The following is an 18,646-nucleotide window of genomic DNA, read 5'->3' as shown; positions in this document are numbered from 1 at the left end:
ACTTCCACGTGAGAGGACAAGGGAAAGAAGGGCGTGCCTTTGGCTGGACCTAGGAGGATCGGTATGGTGAGGAGGGTGTCTGGGATATGGGAACAACTTCTGCGAAGTCAAGGGGAGTGGGCTAGGAAGGGAGGGAAGAATGGCTACATCCGGTCAACTGCTGCCAGCCCGTCATCCAGTGGCTCTTTCTGTTCCAAGGCAGGGAAAGCATAGTCCTTTGTTGCCACGGACAAAGAAAGAATGGGCACATTTTGGTTACCTACTATGTGTTGGACTCAATATTACAACTTTATATATATTCTATCCTTTATTCCTCCCAAACCTTCTGAAGTAGCTGGTATTAATATTGATGGTAGTGGTAATAATATCAGTAGTAATAATAGTAGCAGCAGCAACAGGATTGGATGAAGAAAATACTAAAGATGCCCTCTTTCATACTCCTAGTTCTGGTCTGTTGGGTGGATGACTTTTTTTGTGTATATCCTTCCAGAAATTTTACTACACACACACACACACACACACACACACACACACACACACCCTGAGTTGCTGTTTGTTTGTTTGTTTGTTTGTTTGATACCTGAGATAAGGTCCTACATATTCTTGCCCCCTTGCTTTCCTCATCAACCATGGATATCTCAATGTGCCTTTATACACAGGAGTTATGTGGCAGGTACTGTCATCCCCATTTGATGGAATAGGAACCCGTAGGCTCACAAGGTCAGGTAATGGGCAGAAGCCGGCTAATAAATGGCAGGATTGGGCTCCGACCCATCCTATCTGGCTCCGGAGCCTGGCTCCCTCAAGCCCCACATCTCCCTCTGGTAACAGATTGAAATAACTCCTCCTTCACATGTCATATACCAGATATGTGGGTCTCTGCCATCCTGTGGCCTGTTGAAGCCTCAAGACCTTCCTTCAGCCCTCAAAATCTTATCCTTTCTCTCTTTATCTTTCCCATAATTCATAGCAGGGTTTGGCTGGCGGAGGGCTCATGGCAGTGAACATTACGGTGTGGCTAAGCCGCACATTTCTTTTGTTATTGTGCTCCAGGTACCAATATTATATATCTAGGCAGCTGTTCTCATCTGTGCCAGACAGTGAAATCTGTTCCATCAACATGACTGTTAAAGCCTCAACATTTTTGGAAGCTTTATCCTACGTAGTCCTTTGTAGCCTCATAAAACAATTAGATTTAGGCTTCGCATTAATGTGAATTATTGTCCAGTTTCCAGAAAATATCTTCTGGAAATGCCATGAGGATGTATTACATGTCTTCGGAGATATTAAGTATTGAATTACAATATTATGTCACCTTCTCCTGCCATTTCTTTCTCACACACTCTCAACATGGTCTGATTTATGTTTCAGCCACCCCCATGGGAAGCTGAGTACTTAGAGAAATAACCAGAGATGAATATTGACAGAAGCCAAATACATAAACACACATTCACACACATGCATGTATGCACACATGCATGTATACGTGTGCGTGCACACACACACTTATAACAGGGAGAGGAATGGGAAGGAGGCAGCCTGGTATTAGAGACAGAGCTCTGTAATGAGTTCTAGTTTGGAATTATCAACTTTCTTGATGTGTAACTGAGGACATATACCTTTAACCTCCTTCAGCTGGAGTCTTCTTATCTGTGAAATGGGGCTAAAAGTAACACCTGCCCTCCAGAATTATTTCTGGGATCAATTAGATTAACAATAGCCGCAGCAGCAAAATCTCCCATTTGGTAAGCACATCCAAGAAGCCAGGTATACACGCGGTCGCATTTAATATTCCTGTGAATGCTGCCGGGTAAGTGGTATGCATTCCCTTTTTGATGAGGAAGCTGAGAAAAAAAAATATAAAGCATTTCCTGAGGTCATTCAAATAATAAGTGGTGAGGGCACTTGTTGAATCCAGGTTTGCCAGTTCTGAGGTCTGAGACCTTGTGCTTTTCCCACTGAATTTATTTCTAGACAAAAGTGAAGAGAATAGAAGGCCAGAGACCTAGAGAGGGAGGGACACATGCACACACACTGACAGTGAGAGACACGAAAGCAGGCAGGTGCTTGGGCCTAATTTGGTCGGTTGGCATCGAACCCGCAGTGTAGTAATGAAACAGATCCGGGAGGAATTGCTAATATGGTTATTCTTAGCGCTCGCAGTTGTGAGCCATCTTTGCCAAACAGCCCCTGACGTTTGTGCAGGCTCTTTGGGAGAGGCAGAAAGAAGGGTGTGCCATAGAAAGGGGTACATCACCGAAGAAGGGGGAGCAGGTAAGCCACAAAGTTAGGCTGGTGAATCTGGAAAGCCACATGGTCCATTCATTCATTTGTTCATTCCATCAGCCAGTCCTATCTCAACCACACATAGTATTTTCATGATGGTTTTATTGAAACTAATATGTTCAGGGCATTCTTCTCAGCCCTCTACACTTCACTCCTGCCACACATCTTAAAGTTGTAACCCTCATTTCCTGTCTTACCCAGTTCACCCCAGGATATTGTGAAAATTGGAGGTGCTACTGGGACAAGCCATGGCTCAGCACAGGGAAATGGGCTCCTTGGTTGGGCAGGCAAGAGAAAGGTGCACATTGGTTTTAAAAATGAAACTATTGAGGTGCCTGGGCGACTCAGCCGGTTAGGCATCAGATTTCAGCTCAGGTCATAGTCTCATGGCTTGTGGGTTCGAGCCCCACATCGGAATCTGTGCTGACAGCTCAGAGCCTGGAGCCTACTTCAAATTCTGTCTCTCTTCTGCCCCTTCCCTGCTTATGCTTTCTCTCTCTCTCTCTCTCTCCATCAAAAATAAACATTAAAAAATAACTAAAATAAAAATGAAACTATTATCTATGTCCTGGGCATAACCACCATGGAGCACAGCTCCAGAGGGTACCATCTACATAGGGTCCAATTATTCATAGAATTATCATTTTATTTAATGGTCATGGAATCTCTATGAAGTAAGCATTTCCATTGTGCAGATAAGGAAACAAAGAAGACTTAACCAAGATCGAATGACCTGTTCCGGGGCCACCCAGCAGGTCAGTAGCTGGACTAGGATTTAAACCATACCTGTTTCACCCTGTAGTCTAGCCCTTGCCTCCCATCTGAACTCCTGTCTTACTTGAGCAGCTGATAAAGAAGGAAATTTTTGAACACAGTGGGCCCCCTTTTCTGTACTTTCACTTTCCGAGGTTGAAGTTACGTGCAATCACAGTCCAAAAGCAGATGATACATCAGAAGGTCAGTAGTAGCCTAATGCCATGTCACGTGTCTGTGTTTATTTACCTTACACCATCTCATCACATGAGCATTTTATCCACTCACATCATCACAAGAAGAGTGAGTACAGTAAGGTGAGATATTTAGAGAGGGATAAATTTTATTACAGTACATTATTACTGTTCTATTTTATTATTAGTTATTGTTAATCTCTTACTCTGCCTAGTGTATAAATTAAATTTTATCTTAAATATGTATGTATATGAAAAAACATAGTATATGCAGAGTTTGGTATCATCTGTGGTATCAGGCATCCACAGGGGGCCTTGGAATGTATCCCTTATGCACAATAGGGTGCTACTGTGTTAGCAAATCAGAGCCAGAGGACCCTTGAGTTTTGGGAGCAACTGTCCACCATGTTCATTCAAGAAGCACTGATCTTAGATAAAAAAGAATTCCAACATTGAGATTGGGCTTGATGCATATATCCCCAGTGAAGTCATCAAGAAAGTTTAAAAAAAAAAAAAGGAAGAAAAGGAAGGAAAAAAATAAATTCTTAAATTAAAAGCAAACAGTTGCCTTCAATCAAATGGTTGTCTTCAATCTTTAATCCCAGTTCTTTAAAAAAATAAATAACCTAAAGGAAAACAGGAAGCATTTTTCACGACTTTGTTCTTTTCAAACCTTGCTGCCTAACTTGGTACCAAATTGTTATATCCATGGAGAGAAAAATAATTTTTTTTTGAAATTTCAACTCTTCAAACCTCTTTTGTCCAGACTCAGACACCCCTAACTCAACTTTGAAGCAAGGCCAGTGGTACATAAAGTCATGTGGAATTTGGTGGCAATCTCTTTTAGGCAGACTTTGATGACAATTTGAAGTGAGAAAGACAGAAAACAGAAACACAATTGCCTGGAGACAATCAAGCAAAACTCCATTTGGGGAAAGAAACCCAGGCTTTCATGCAGCTTTGTTTGGAAATAACTCTTTTTAGAACATAGAACACTCAAAATACCAGTAGCCTGTCCATCTCCATGGTTCCTTTAAAGGGATGTTTGGTGATGAGTTCTTTGATGTTCTTCCATGAATGGACCTCTCAAAGTTATTACCATTTCACACTCCCAGTGAGGGAGCTTTAGCCTTGAGACAGCTCACCGTCATGGGATCTATTCTTGGTTGTCAGTGTGGAATACTGGGACAAACTCTGAGTACTTGGGTCACCGCACTTGGGCTCTGGCCCATTCCCAACGCTTTCCAGCTCTGTGTCCCTGGGAAAGTCTGTTCCTTTCTCTGATCCTCACCTCCCTTGTGCTAGTTGTAGATATTTCACTAATCCCAGTGAGATCTTGGGCACATCCCTTTTTCTTTCTTTTTTTTTATTTAAATTTTTTTTTTACATTTTACTTATTTTTGAAAGACAGAGACAGAGAGTGAGTGGGGAAGGAGCAGAGAGAGAAGGAGACACAGAATCCAAAGCAGGCTCCAGGACAGAGCCTGTCAGCACAGAGCCTGATGCAGGGGCTTGAACCCACAAACCATGAGATCATGACTTGAGCCAAAGTTGGACACTAAACCAACTGAGCCACCCAGGTGCCCCTATCCCTTGCTTTTCTTAACCCTAAGTTTATCTGTAACTGTAGCATCCATTCTCAGTGAGGATAATAATACCTCCAAAGACATTAAAATTGATTCTGGGGGCAGGAGGACCTCCTTTTACTCTTTTTTATGTACATCAAAAGCATAGTACATATTCATACATACAGAGTATATCTGTGGTATTAAAACTTCATGAGTTGGGAGTGGTTGAGGAAAAGTGTGTTGAAAAAGGTTCCTTAGCAGGTGATAATGAAAAAAGGAACTCAAAATTTTCTAACCCTCTTTAAAATTAAATATGTAACTTAGCTTCATAAAATTATGCTCTATTGTGTGATTGTTCTAAGACAATTCTAATTTTAACCAAGTTTCTATCTTCTTCAGAGATTTTTTAAAAATTAGTATTTGAACAAAAAGAAAGAGGCCAGCCCTTTTTAAAATAGCCAGTGGAACTTCTTCTCCATGTTTTCTTAGTTTTCTTCTCTGTCATTTGCATCTCATTCACATACTTCAGTGGGATTGAATATTCATTATAGTCTGGCTGCCACTCCTTGTCCATCCAATGATGTTCAAGTGTTTGGAAGCAGGTCAGGTAGCAGACTGGGCATCTGTGGAATGGATGGAAATAGCTTAGCGTAGCTCAGACTAGGGTGTTTCCACTATTGGTTTCCTTTGTAATGCTATGCATTATATTTTATGCATTTGAGAACTTTATTCTGGAAAGTGATACATAGGAATCTGTGACAAAAATAAAGGTTAATAAATGGGGCAAATGCAAGTGTTAAGAGGCAGTTGTTGTGAGGGGCGTCTGGGTGGCTCAGTCGGTTGAGTGTCTGACTTCCGCTCAGGTCATAATCTTGCGGTCCGTGAGTTTGAGCCCCATGTCAGGCTCTGTCCTGACAGCTCAGAGCCTGGAGCCTGCCTCCAATTCTGTGTCTCCCTCTCTCTCTGCCCCTTCCCCCTTCCCTCCCTCCTCCCCCCTCTCAAAACTAAATAAACATCGAAAAAAAATTTTAAAGCGGTAGTTGTTGTCATATAAGACAGAGATAGTACAATAGTTGCCAGGACTGCTATAACACAGTACCACAGACTGCGTGGCTTAAACAACAGAAATTTATTTCCCCATAGTTCTCGAGGCCAGAAGTTGATATCAAGTTGTTGGCCAAAAGGTCCTCTTCTGAGGATGTCTCTCCTTGGCCTGTAGATGGCCAGATTTTCCCTGGGTCTTCACATGGTCGTCCTTCTGTGTTTGTGGCCTTGTCTCCTCTTCTTATAAAGACATCAGTCCTACTGGATTAGGACCCCAACCTAATGACCTCATTTAACCTTAATTACCTCTTTAAAGACCCCAGCCCCCAATACAAGGATACTCAGAGGTACGGGGCATTAGGACTTTCAACATGTGAAATTTGGGGATGCCGTAGATCAGCCCATGACACATAGAACGTACAGAGGAATAGGTTGACATTGATGCCAGGCGAGGGGGAAGAATGCAACAGAAGGGAAGAGAGCTGGAAGAAGACCAGGGGGCGACAGCACAGAGAAACGTGCCTGATGCATCTAACCCCCCGTTTGCAGAGTTTGGTCACTCACTCCCGAAATGGCTTTCAGTCAATGACAAGTGGTGGAATGTATTCAAGCCTAACTTGGGGCTCTCTGGACAGGGGAGAGAGGTGGGTGTGGGTGCACTCTTCATGGGTCTGTTGAGCTGAAGGTGGGTGGCTCACTTCTTCATCTTGTTTTTTGTTTTTGTTTTTGTTTTCTCATCCTATGCTCCCCAAAGACGTTTTCTCCCAAGTCTGAGACCCTGACAGATGAGATCATCATGGGAATGAATACATGCTGTAACATCAGGAAAGAAACCTTTAATTATTTTGTACCCAAAGAATGAGAAGGGGGAAAAAAAAGAGCCATGCACTTTTGGCCAGAAAATTCCCTGAGCTTCATTTATGAAGACCACCTTCCCACCATACAACCTTTCCTTTCCCTGCTTCTCATTCACCACTGTGACCAGAGCCTTCTTTTGAAATTTTCTATCCATGGTTCTCAGAGGTCTGTCTCATGATTCAAGGTATAATGAAAGGGATTTGCAGCTGCCGTCCGGCTCGCCAGGCAATTTTGTCTGGTGATACCTCCTTCCGTGGTATTTTTAGTTCTCATCTGTAGCTTTCTGTTTCTTTAGGGGCCGATATGCCTCTGGCTTTTCATAGAACACTACCGAGTGGCCTGAGCTCCCCAGCTCACCTCTGATCTATGCTGCACAATTACAGAAGCAGGCTTATAATCAATGTAATTGAAGATCAGAGTTAATGAGGACCTCCGTGCCCGTTCAGTCCCCTGAGCAACGCTGAGCTTCAGATGCTAGATAAGGAAACGATTGGGCTGAACTGAAAATCCATTTGGCTAATTAGATGATGTATATTCCCACAAGCCAGTGGGAGAAAAAAAATATATATATATATATTTAAAAATAAGGAAACATGACATTTTGAAGATGAGATTTTGGCAAAGATTCATTCCAGAGTCACTGCTCTGGGGAGATTGATTTGAGCACAAAGAGGATTCTCAGAGCGCCCAGAAAAATGGGGGTACTTTTGGTCCAAAGCCAAGAAAATAAAACAGGGCCCATTGGAAAACTAGAGATGTGTGAGACACACAGAAAAATGCATTTCTATTCCTTTTCTATGTATCTGTTCTCAAAGTAATGCTAGAACTTACCCAGAGAGAGCTGCTTGCCACTCTTTGGCCTCACTGTGCATGTTTGCATGCATTCTCTCTCTCTCTCTCTCTCTCTCTCTCTCTCTCTCTCTCTCTCTCTCCTCTTAGTCTCTCTCTCACACACACTCCCCAACATCTTCTGAACCTCCACTATACCCTAAGCACTGTGGTGATTGCAGAGTTAGATAAGGCATAGTCTCTACTTTCAAGAAATGTACAATCTAGATGGGAGAATAAGGAAGAGGAATTTTTTTTTTTTTTAAATCCTGCTTTGCCTTAGATTTGCTATTTGTGAACTCCCTTCCTGGACTATAAGCTCTCTGTAGACAGATGCCATATTTTACTCATCCAGAGGATGAGACAGGGCCCAGCACATGGTAGGTGATTTATTTGTTAAATGAATAAATACATGGATGAATGAGTAAACCTATAATATGGCATATATAGCTTCCAGTTGAGTAGAATGGCTTGTATGTATGAGAGAGATCTTAATCTCCTCTTAAGGAGCATAAGGCAGATCTGAAGGTGAGCCTTGAGGGGCAGATGCCACCTCAACTTTTGCCAAGTTTGTTCTCCTTGGTATCCTTCGAAATCTAGCTTAAAGGCCAACTCTTCAATGATTCCTCTACAACACCCTTTTTTCCTTCCACTTATCCTCAAAGATGCCCATCCTTGTCATGCAGTTCTCCCAACACTCTAGGAGGTATTATATCCGTCTGTGCACACATTTGATCTCCCTTGCTAATCTGTAATTTTCTTGACAGATTCCGTCCATTTATCTTTCTTGGTATCCATTTCTTATGCAAGGAGGGGCTTAATAAATGTTGGTTAAATGAACACATGGATTAAGTCTTGAAATTACATTTTGTGCAGTTACTTCCTTTCACTATCTGATGTGACATCTCCCTGGAAAACATGTCCTTCCTCCTTCACACTGAACCCCTCCAGCATCTCTACTTTAATCATCTACATCACAAGTCCATGGGGCAAATGAGAACTCAAGAACCTTGATTGATTTGGGGCGAGGGAGACACTGAGGGGCTCATCTTGTATTCTGGCTCTCACAGGATAAAAACAAAAACCAAACAAAAACCCTTTGGGATCCATGTGGAGGCATTCCTGCTTCACAATCCCATGCTGAAGTTAGTTGAAATTCCTTCCAGTCAAGCATAGGACTGTGATTTCATTAATTCATTCAACAGACATTCTCCAAACTCCTAATATATGCCAGGCATTCTGCTGAGGGCTGCATTGATAAGGACTAATGAGTCATGACCTCTTCCCTGTACGAAATCACTGTCAATCAGAAAAGGCAAAAGACTTCCAGCACTCTAGGATATACTCTACAGAGGGATGCATAGACTATCAGAGGAGAAATGAAATCATGGAAGAGGGAAACTCTGCCTAATACTGAATCAAAGCCCAGCTCTCATGCCAGCCTGGAATAATGGGTATGTCCCAGTTTTGGATGCTGAAATACCTAGAGTCACTTTCTACTTGGGCCACTTATTACTTATAATTTCAGGTAACTTAGTTTCTGTCTGAACTTGTGCTGTCCTTCTGTCAAATGGGGGGAATACATACCCCCATAGGTCTGTTGTAAGAATTAAGTGAACAGGATGTGTAACACACTCATTCAAAGGATAGTAACTTCCTTCTGCCATTAAACCAACAGTATAGGGGCATCTGGGTGGCTCAGTCGGTTAAGCGTCGACTTCAGCCCAGGTCATGATCTCACCATTCGTGGGTTCGAGCCCCACATCGGGCTCTGTGCTGACAGCTCGGAGCCTGGAGCCTGCTTAAGATTCTGTGTCTCCCTCTCTCTCTGCCCCCCGCCCCCCCCACTCATGCTCTCTCTCTGTCTCTCAAAAATAAATAAACATTAAAACAACAACAACAACAGTATACTTTGGTAGAGTACCTTTTTAAAGAAGTTGAAGATAACCTGCTTTTGAGTCATTGTCTTTCAAAGAGACTCTTATTTCCCCATATTTAAGAGAGATCTGATAAACCAGTATTGGATTTGGAGTGTCCAGGTTTATAAGAAATTCAAATAAAAACTAAAATCACTCTTGTTAGTTGAGATTTCACAATGTGCTAGGGACATCACATATTGTAGTGGATGTACTAATGCCATGACCAAATCTGTCGTTAGAACATAGGCACTATTCCCCCAGCTTCCAGGAATGTTGGTGGCTGACCACTTGCTCTGAGCCTTTCTTGGAGAAAGGTCCTTCATGGAAAAGGACCACTTCATCCAAGTCCGTGCCCCTCCCCCAAAGATAGCCCACAGCCTATGACTGGTTAAAGTGAGGGTACAAAGGCCTGATACGTTGTCTTGATTTGGGACAACTGTGAAGGACCATCCCAGCCCCAGAACGTCCCTCTGGGATCAGCCCTGGGGTCTTTGCTGCAACGGCATCACTACTTGACTTCTCCCTCTGCTCACTCTCAATGCCATTTGGTCATTTCCTTACAAGCAGCACCCAGTAAACTTCCTGCATGTCAGTCTTTGCCTTTGAGCCTCATTTCTGGTAAACCAGACCTAAGATACATGCATTGTCTCATTTAGTCTTTATATCAACCCTATGAAGGAGAAATTAGGAACCACATTTTTCATGTGAGGTGATGGAGGATTTGCCCAGGTTTACAGTTTGTAAGTAGCAGAGTGAAGATCTGAATCCACGGATTGCTGACTCTATTCTCTGTATGGCTGCACTGTGTAGTTTCCCTGAAGTAGTGGGATTAGCCAAACTCAGCCCTGGGACACAATTCAATATCCATCCCTCAGTCTTTAGTGAGAATAAATACAAGAATTACCCATTTAAACAGCATGACTGTGCTTTTTAAAAGAAAAATCTGTGGTTGATACTGATGTTCGGTGCCTTGCACAGGGACCCATGTGACATGTTTCTGCTCGGGCTTAGTTCCAGAGGGGAAAATATGGCTTTGCAGATAGATTTGCATATCTTTCCTTGCCAGAAATTTGAAATATGGAATCCAGCAGACTTTTTTCTTTTTTTCCTTTTTTTTTTCCTTTAGCTGCCAAGGATTCTAAGGCCGACTTCAAATGTGGTCATTTCCTTATCTCTGAGCCTGATGCTATCTATCCCTTATGGTTTTCTCATAGAATCCCTCTTTCATCATCACCCCAAATCACATTGTCCACTGTACTTCTACTGAAGAACTCATTCTATAAGATGATAGAAATCATATCCTCTGTGTGAGTTAGAGAGGATAACGTTGCCTGCCATGCCCTCAGGGAATCGTAGATCCTCGAGGCATTCAGGTATGGTCTGATGTGATCCTGCGTCGCTGGCCATTGCCCATTGGACCACAGCTGGACACCAGGGCCAAGAGGAGCACAATCATTGCAGTCAGCCAGCAAGGTCTTTTGTGACCTGGCAGAGAGGTTCTCGCTAAACCCAAATGATGCCCAGTAACTGGGTCCCTTTTTGGAAAATTTAAATTGCATACATGGAAAGCTTTTGTTGGTTGATCGTGAGGTAGAGGGAAGCAAATGCAGGGAAAGAAGCTGAGTCATGTTAATTGTGAAACAATTTAAGATCTCCTGCTGCTGAGGTCTGTAGATCTGTTATAAATCTAGAACTGCTCTCCAAGTCCAGCGTGGTGGAGCTTGGTCCTACTTGAACTTTTTGGTTTTTCTTTCCCCCTATGAAATTCGACCTGTGCTGTATTTTTTTTTTAATGGAAATTTTATCTATGTTTTCTTTTTTTCATTTATTAAGTTTCTTTTTAATTTTAATTTCAGTATAGTTAACATACACTGTTCTGTTAGTTTCAGTTGTACAATATAGTGAGTGATTCAGCACTTCCATGCATGACTAAGTGCTCATCATGATAAGGGTACTCTTAATCTCCATCACTTATGTCACCCACCATTTCCCTTCTGATTACCATCAGTTTGTTCTCGATAGGTGAGAGTTTCTTGTTTTTCTCTCTCTCTCTTTCTTTGTTGGTTTGTTTTGTTTCTTAAATTCCACATATGAGTGAAGTCATATGGTATTTGTCTCTCTCTGACTTATTTCACTTAGTGTTATAGTCTCCTCCTCCATCCATGTCATTGCAAATGGCAAGATATCATTCTTTTTTATGTCTGAGTAATAGTCCATCGTATATTATATACCACATTTTTAAAAGTTTATTCTTATTTATTTTGAGAGAAAGAGAGAGAGAGAGAGAGAGAGCTCATGGCAGGGCAGAGAGAGAGAGAGTGAGAGAGAGAGAGAATCTCAAGAAGTCTCCACACTGTCAGCATGAAACCTGATGCGGGGCTCAAACTCATGGGGCATGAGATCGTGACTTGAGCTGAAATCAAGAGTCGGATTCTTAACCGACTGAGCCACCCTTGTCGCCCTACCAACACATCTTAGCTATCCATTCATCTATGGATGGACACTTGGGCTGCTTCCATAGTTAGGCTCTTGCCAATAACGTTGCAATAAATATCAGGGTGAACGTATCCCTTTGAATTAGTGTTTTTTGTATTCTTTGGATAAATACACAGTAGTGTGATTGCTGAATCATAAGGTAATTTTATTTTTAACTGTTTGAGGACACTCCATACTGCTCCATACTGTTTTCCAGAGTGGCTGCACCAGTTTGCATTCCAACAGTATAAGAGGGTTCCCGTATCTCCATATCCTTTCCAACACTTGTTGTTTCTTGTGTTGATTTTAGCCATTCTGACTGGTGTAAGGTGAAAACTCACCATAGTTTTGATTTGCATTTTCCTGATGATGAGGGATATTGAGCATCTTTTCATGTGTCTGTTGCCTATTTGTATGTCTTCTTTGGAAAAATGTCTGTTCATGTCTTCTGCCCATTTTTAAATTAGATTATTCATTTTTTGGTGTTGAGTTATATAAGTTCTTTATATATTTTGGATACTGACCCTTTATTGGATATGTCATTTGCCAATATGTTTTCCCATTCGGTAGGTTGCCTTTTAGTTTCGTTGATTTTTTCCTTTGTTGTGCAGAAGCTGTTTATTTTGATGTAGTCCCGATAGTTTATTTTTGCTTTTATTTCTTTTGCCTCAGGAGACATATCTAGAAAAACATTGCTACAGCTGATGCCAGAGAAATTACTATCTGTGCTCTCTTCTAAGATTTTTATGGTTTCAGGTCTCATATTTTGGTCTTCAATCCATTTTTAGTTTATTTTTGTGTATCGTGTAAAAAAGTGGGCCAGTTTCATGCTTCTGCGTGTAGCTGTCCAGTTTTTCCAATATCATTTGTTGAAGAAGCTGCCTTTTTCCCATTGTATATTCTTTCCCCCTTTGTCAAAGATTAATTGACTGTATAATTGCGGGTTTATATCTGGGTTTTCAGTTCTGTGCTGTTGGTCCATATGTCTATTTTCATGCCGGTACCATATGGTTTTGATTACTAAAGCTTTGTAATATAAGTTGAAGTCTGGCGTTGTGATGACTCCAGTTTTGTTTGTCTTTTTCACCATTGCTTTGGCATGGGTCTTTTGTGCTTCCATACAGATGTTAGGGTTATTCTTCCAGTTCTACGAAAAATGCTGTTGGTATTTTGATTGGGATTACATTAAATCTGTAGAATAATAGACACTTTAACAATATTTGTTCTTCCAACACATGAACATGGACTTTCTTTCCATTTCTTTGTATCATCTTGAATTTCTTTCATTAATGTTTTAGAGTTTTCAGGATATGGGTCTTTCCCCTCTTTGATTAAGTTTATTTGCAGATCTTTTATTGGTTGGGGTGCAATTATAAATGGGATTGCTTTCTTAATTTCACTTTCTGCTGCTTCATTATCAGTGTATAGGAATGGAACAGATTTCAGTATATTGATTTTGTATCCTGTGACTTCACTGAATTCATTTATGAGTTCCCGTAGTTTTTTGGTGGATTATTTTTAGGATTTTCTGTATATAGTATCATGTCATCTGTAAATAGTAAAACTCTTACTTCCTCCTTGCCAATTTGAATGCCTTTTATTCCTTCTTGTTGTCTAATGATGTGAGACACCTTTGCTCTATTTTTATATGTATACACTCACCACATATACCCAATATGCAGCCACCCTGAACAGGCTTCTGTTCCCTGCTCCCAAGGAATATGTGTGTACGTGTGTTTATTTATGTATATGTGTGTATGTGTATGTATGCATTCAGGTATGTATGTATGCCTGTGTAGAGGTATATGTATTTGTGTGCCCCTATATACGTTAAAAGGAATATTTTAGAGCATAGATTGCAAAGCTAGAGTCTTTTGTCGGACCTACACAAGTTTTTTAAGAACAAATTTAAGTCATTATTGCCAAATTGCTTGATTACAATTAAAATCTGAATTTTTGGACTCTGCCTGAAGAAAACCTGACATTCTTGGACTACTGGCTCATAGACCCATTTTGGCAAGAGTTGGCTGGAGTGGACCTGCAGCTACTCCAGTCTGATAGAACCCGAACTGTCAGTTCACCCCAAACTCCATTGTTCCCCAACATTAAGGCATTTTCCATTGCACAAGTGTGGCTTTTTTTCTTAGACGTGCCACCGATTTCTTTGAATTTCTCTTTTTCCCCCCATCTCCCTCTCTAATTGTGGGTTTATATCTGGGTTTTCTATTCTGTACTCTCTCTATTCCCTCTCTCTTTCTCTCCCTAATAGAATAAAAAACAAAATCTAGGCCAGGAGGCCAAGAAGCTACTCTGCTAGTCTCTCCCATTAATATCACACACCTGGCCCCTGTGGGCATTAATGACCCTTTTTCAGGGGAGGGGGGGAGGTGCCTGAGTGACAGGGACATTATCACTTTTTTTTTTTTGCTTTTAAATTTTAATGTTTAAGGATTCTTTACTAGGACAAGTCAGGCCCTGGCTAAGCATAGCATTTTGTCTACATTAATTTATTCCATTTTTCTAACAATGAGGTGGGTTCCATTAATGTTCCTATTTACAGATGATGTAACCAAGGCCCAGAGGCATTGAGTGCCTTTCCCAAAGTCAATGGCAGGTAAGGGTAGATTCTTGATTTGTACCTAAGTCTCTATGAGTTCTCAGGGCCCAACTCCTAACCACTAGGCTGAACTGTCTCTGTGTCTGATTTGTGTGTCTCTACTGGCTGCTCATATTGTGACAAGCACGCTATAAATGCTCTGTAAATGCCAGTGGTCAAGTAAGAACAGGGTCCTGGGGTGGGGAGATGGGTTGTATGTACCTGTCTGTGTTCTCGGCCTGCAGCATCAACAGCAGGACACATCTATGTCTGTATCCTAAAAGCAGGGAGAAAGTAGCTGTCTTTCTCTCTGTTTACCTGCAGGGAGCAGCTTTGTGGTGAGTGAAGGGAGCTACCTGGATGTCTCAGACTGGTTAAACCCGGCCAAGCTGTCCCTGTATTACCAGATCAACGCCACCTCCCCATGGGTGAGAGACCTCTGCGGACAGAGGACGACAGATGCCTGTGAGCAGCTCTGCGACCCAGACACTGGTGAGCCATGGGTTAGGCTGGGGATAGAGGGAGGGAGGATATGGGCCAAAAGATGGTCTACACCCCTTCTACCTGAAGAATCATGGCTCTTGAGCCATTGACAAGGGATTTTACATGAAGGCCCATCAGTTCCATTGGCCATTAAACTATATGCTGCCATCACCTGGCAAGGGAGAAAGTTCCATAAAACCATAGAATCCCAGAAGGAGAAAGGACCACAGACAACATCTGGTCCAATTTCAAAGCAAGGTGTCTGAACATCATCTAGCATCCCTGAGCTCAGATCCTATCTACCCCTTACTAGCTGGATGTTCTTTGTCATTTTTTCCAGCTTTACTGAAATGAAATTGACATATAACATTGTATAAGTTTAAGGTGAACAATGCCATGATTTAATAATGCACATATATACCGTGAAATGATTACCACCTTCAGACTCACTAACACCCCCGTCACTTCATATACCATTCTTTTTGCGGTGATAACTTTTGTGTAGCAACTTTCAAGTATATAAAACCACTTTAACTGTTCACTATGTTGTACACTAGATAGATCCCCATGTTCTTAAGTGGGGAGTTATTGATCATAGGGTACACACTAGCTGGGTGTTCTTTAGAAAGATACTTCCTCTCTCTGAGTACCAGAGAATGAAAACAGCATCTAGCCCACAAGACTGTTGTTAGGATTAAATGAGATAATACATGGAAAGCCCCTGGTAAATTCATTTACTCATTCATTCTACAGGGCAGACATCTTCCTAGGCATTGAAGATATAGCGGTGAACAAAATAGGTGTAATCTCTGCCCTAATTAAGTTTATATTCCAAGGATACATTAAATCTGCACTAACAAGGTAGCCACTAGCCGCACGTCGCTATTTAAATTAAGTGGAATTAAATAAAGTAAGCATTCATTTCCCCAGTCACATTAGCCGTATTTCAAGCTACGTGTGACTAATGGCTACCTCTTGGACAACTCAGATGTAGAACATTACCACCCCTGCAGAAAGTTCTGTTGGACAGTGCTACAACAGACAAACAGGAAAATATATGTGCTCTGTCAGGTGATGATGCATGCTGGGGGGGAGCACACAGCATATGGGATGCTAAGCTGGGAGTGGGGGTGGAGCTGTTATTATATGCAGTGGTCAGGGAAGGCTTCTCTGAGAAGAGGACATTTGAGTGGGCACCCTGAAGCTAAGATGATGGAAGCCATGTGACTATCTGGGGGACCGGTATTCTAGGTAGAGGCAATGACAAGGGCCAGCACGCTGCAGCAGGAGTTCAGGGATGTTGCCATTGGTTCAATAGGAAGAATGGTGTGGTTAGATGGAGTTGAGAGAGGAGAGGAGTAGAAGGAAAATTTGAAAAGCAGAAGGTTGGGTGGGGCGGCTTCAGGGACTTACAGAGGATGACAAGGACTTTGGATTTTACTCTGAGTGAGGTGAGATGTCACTGGAGGATTCTGAGCCAAAGGAGCAACATGATGTGGCCTGAATTTTAACAGAAGTACTCTGGCTGGTGCGTGGCAAATTGACTTGGCATTCAAGGGCACTATTATTCTAATATAGGTAAGCGTTAGCAGTGGCTTGGCCCACAGAGGTAAGGGGGAAAGATGGTCAAATTCTGGACCTATTTAAAGGGTAGATTTGACAGTCCTTGTAATTGGGTCTGAAAGGTGAGAAGCAGAGAGGGGTCAAAGATGATTCCAAAGGGTTCAGTCCGAACAGTGGGATGAATGGACTTCTCTTTCATTGAGTCAGAGGATGCTGTGGGAGGGTCAGGATTGAGGTGAGGAGGATTAAGGGTACTGTTTTGGATGTAAGTTCAAGATGACTAGTAAACATCAAGTAGAGATAGAAGACAGGCATTGATGTCCAGAAGTCAAATTCAAAGAAGTTTTAACTGGAGATAGAAATGTATGAGTCAATAGCATACCCATGATATTTAAACCTAGGAGACAGTGTCTTCTTTATAGTAAATGATTAGTACATAGATAATATCTTATTCCTACTTGTTGTTCAATAAGTGGTGGTTATTAATGTCCACAAACTGGGAAGTAGAAGTTGGAGAGAAAAGAGTTGGCAAGGTCCCAAAGCAAGTTAGACATGAAGCTGTTCTAGCTCCCAGGCCTTTGCTCTTCCCTATGACTTACATTGGTGTAGTCTCTCTGGAACTTCATTTCTTCGTCGTTAACAAGAGCCTGGCCATCTTGCTTGGAAAGTCCATTGCACAATGCCCATGCGGCCACCTCTGCTCAGGGCTGAGGGCTCTCAGTGGCCCAGGTCAAAGGTGTGCTCTATCTCGGTTCTCTCCCACTGCTCCATGGGGCAACAGTTCAGGAGTGAAGAGAGGGCTTCTCCAGGCTAACCCTTGAGTTGCTGCAGGGTTGGGCAAGGATTTGGCTTTCTAACCACGATCCCCTCTTATCCTTTAGTTGGAAGTCTGTTTAGACGCATTTTTGTAGCTTTTACATAGGCCTGTTGGGGAAGCTATTTGGAAAATGCAATGCAGCTTTAGTGTATCATTTGACCAGACAGCTGAATCTTCTTTCTCTTAATTAAAACATTTAGGCTTTAAGGCACTATCACCCTAAGCAGTACCCCTTTACTCCCACCATACACACACACACACACACACACACACACACACACACACACGTACACACATACACACATACACACACTCGATTATCCTCATCCAACAGCCAGGAATGCCCTTGTGAAATGATGTGCCTCTGGATCTGGTCCTGTACATTCTTTTTTTTTTTTTCTTTGTATGTTTCTGTTTCTTTTTCTTTTTTCTTTTTCTTCTTCTTTTTCCTTTTCTTTCCTTAAAAAGCAGGCAAGACTATTGGTAGAAGAGAACAGAAGGTATCTCCTCCCTTGCCTCCCTCTATGAAGCCACAGCTAGCACAGTGCCTGAGGGTCTGACCTGGCTTCCCATCGGATCTGCCTTCAGGTGCAAGGTCATGGTTTCTGATGATCTTTTCTGTTAGCTGTAAGCTTGAGGGCATAATTCCAAACAGTGGGTCATCCAGGGAGTAAGCACGTGCTAGGCAGTTTTAGAAATGATCAGTTCTCCCACCAGTATCCCCTGGAATTGCACACACACATACACACACATATACTGTAGAGCTGAAAATGCTACAAGAATGCACTGCGTTGACCTTCTCAACTTTATCACCGACAGTATTGATGCCAGAGAAGAAAGGTGAGAGGATCAAAGTCACACAGCCAGCAGATAGAGAGCCAGGATTCAAACTTGGGGGAATGAGCTCTTAACCATTGCTTCTTGAGCCTCTGTAGGTCTACTGTGACTTTAAGATCCTACATTTCTAAAAAGCTACCAACTACTGCTGATGCTTCTGGCCAAGGACTCTCTTTGGTGCACCAAGGCTCTAAACACTTTCCCTCCCAAATAGTCCTCTCATTTTCTACACAAACAATGTAAGTCTTAGTTGCCATATATGTTAATTTATTTATCTGACAAAGCCATGCTCACATCTGGCACTTTATTTTCTGCCTGTGTGCCACCTGCCCTGGGCTTTAGATATACTGATCCCTGCAATTCCCTGAAGGCACCATACCCTCTCATGCCTACATTCCTTTGATGGACTATTCCCTCCTTCTGGA

The 18,646-nt window shown here is 42.1% G+C and overlaps 1 protein-coding gene across 5 annotated transcripts in view; it reads left to right on the top strand.

The window, feature by feature from the left end:
• ASTN2 (astrotactin 2) overlaps window positions 1-18,646 on the top strand; it is an 882,793-nt gene that overhangs the window by 376,287 nt on the left and 487,860 nt on the right. For all 5 annotated transcript variants that reach the window (XM_040482114.1, XM_040482112.1, XM_040482113.1 and 2 more), the window contains one exon: window positions 14,846-15,013. In XM_040482114.1, the coding sequence (XP_040338048.1) occupies window positions 14,846-15,013 (168 nt within the window). The remainder of the gene's footprint in view (window positions 1-14,845; window positions 15,014-18,646) is intronic.

This window comes from Herpailurus yagouaroundi, unplaced genomic scaffold (genome assembly GCF_014898765.1).
Source record: "Herpailurus yagouaroundi ecotype Mexico unplaced genomic scaffold, PumYag 160, whole genome shotgun sequence".
In the NCBI taxonomy this organism is placed as follows: domain Eukaryota; kingdom Metazoa; phylum Chordata; class Mammalia; order Carnivora; family Felidae; genus Herpailurus; species Herpailurus yagouaroundi.
Note: the sequence above shows the minus strand (reverse complement) of the source record. Positions and strands in the feature narration are given on the sequence as shown.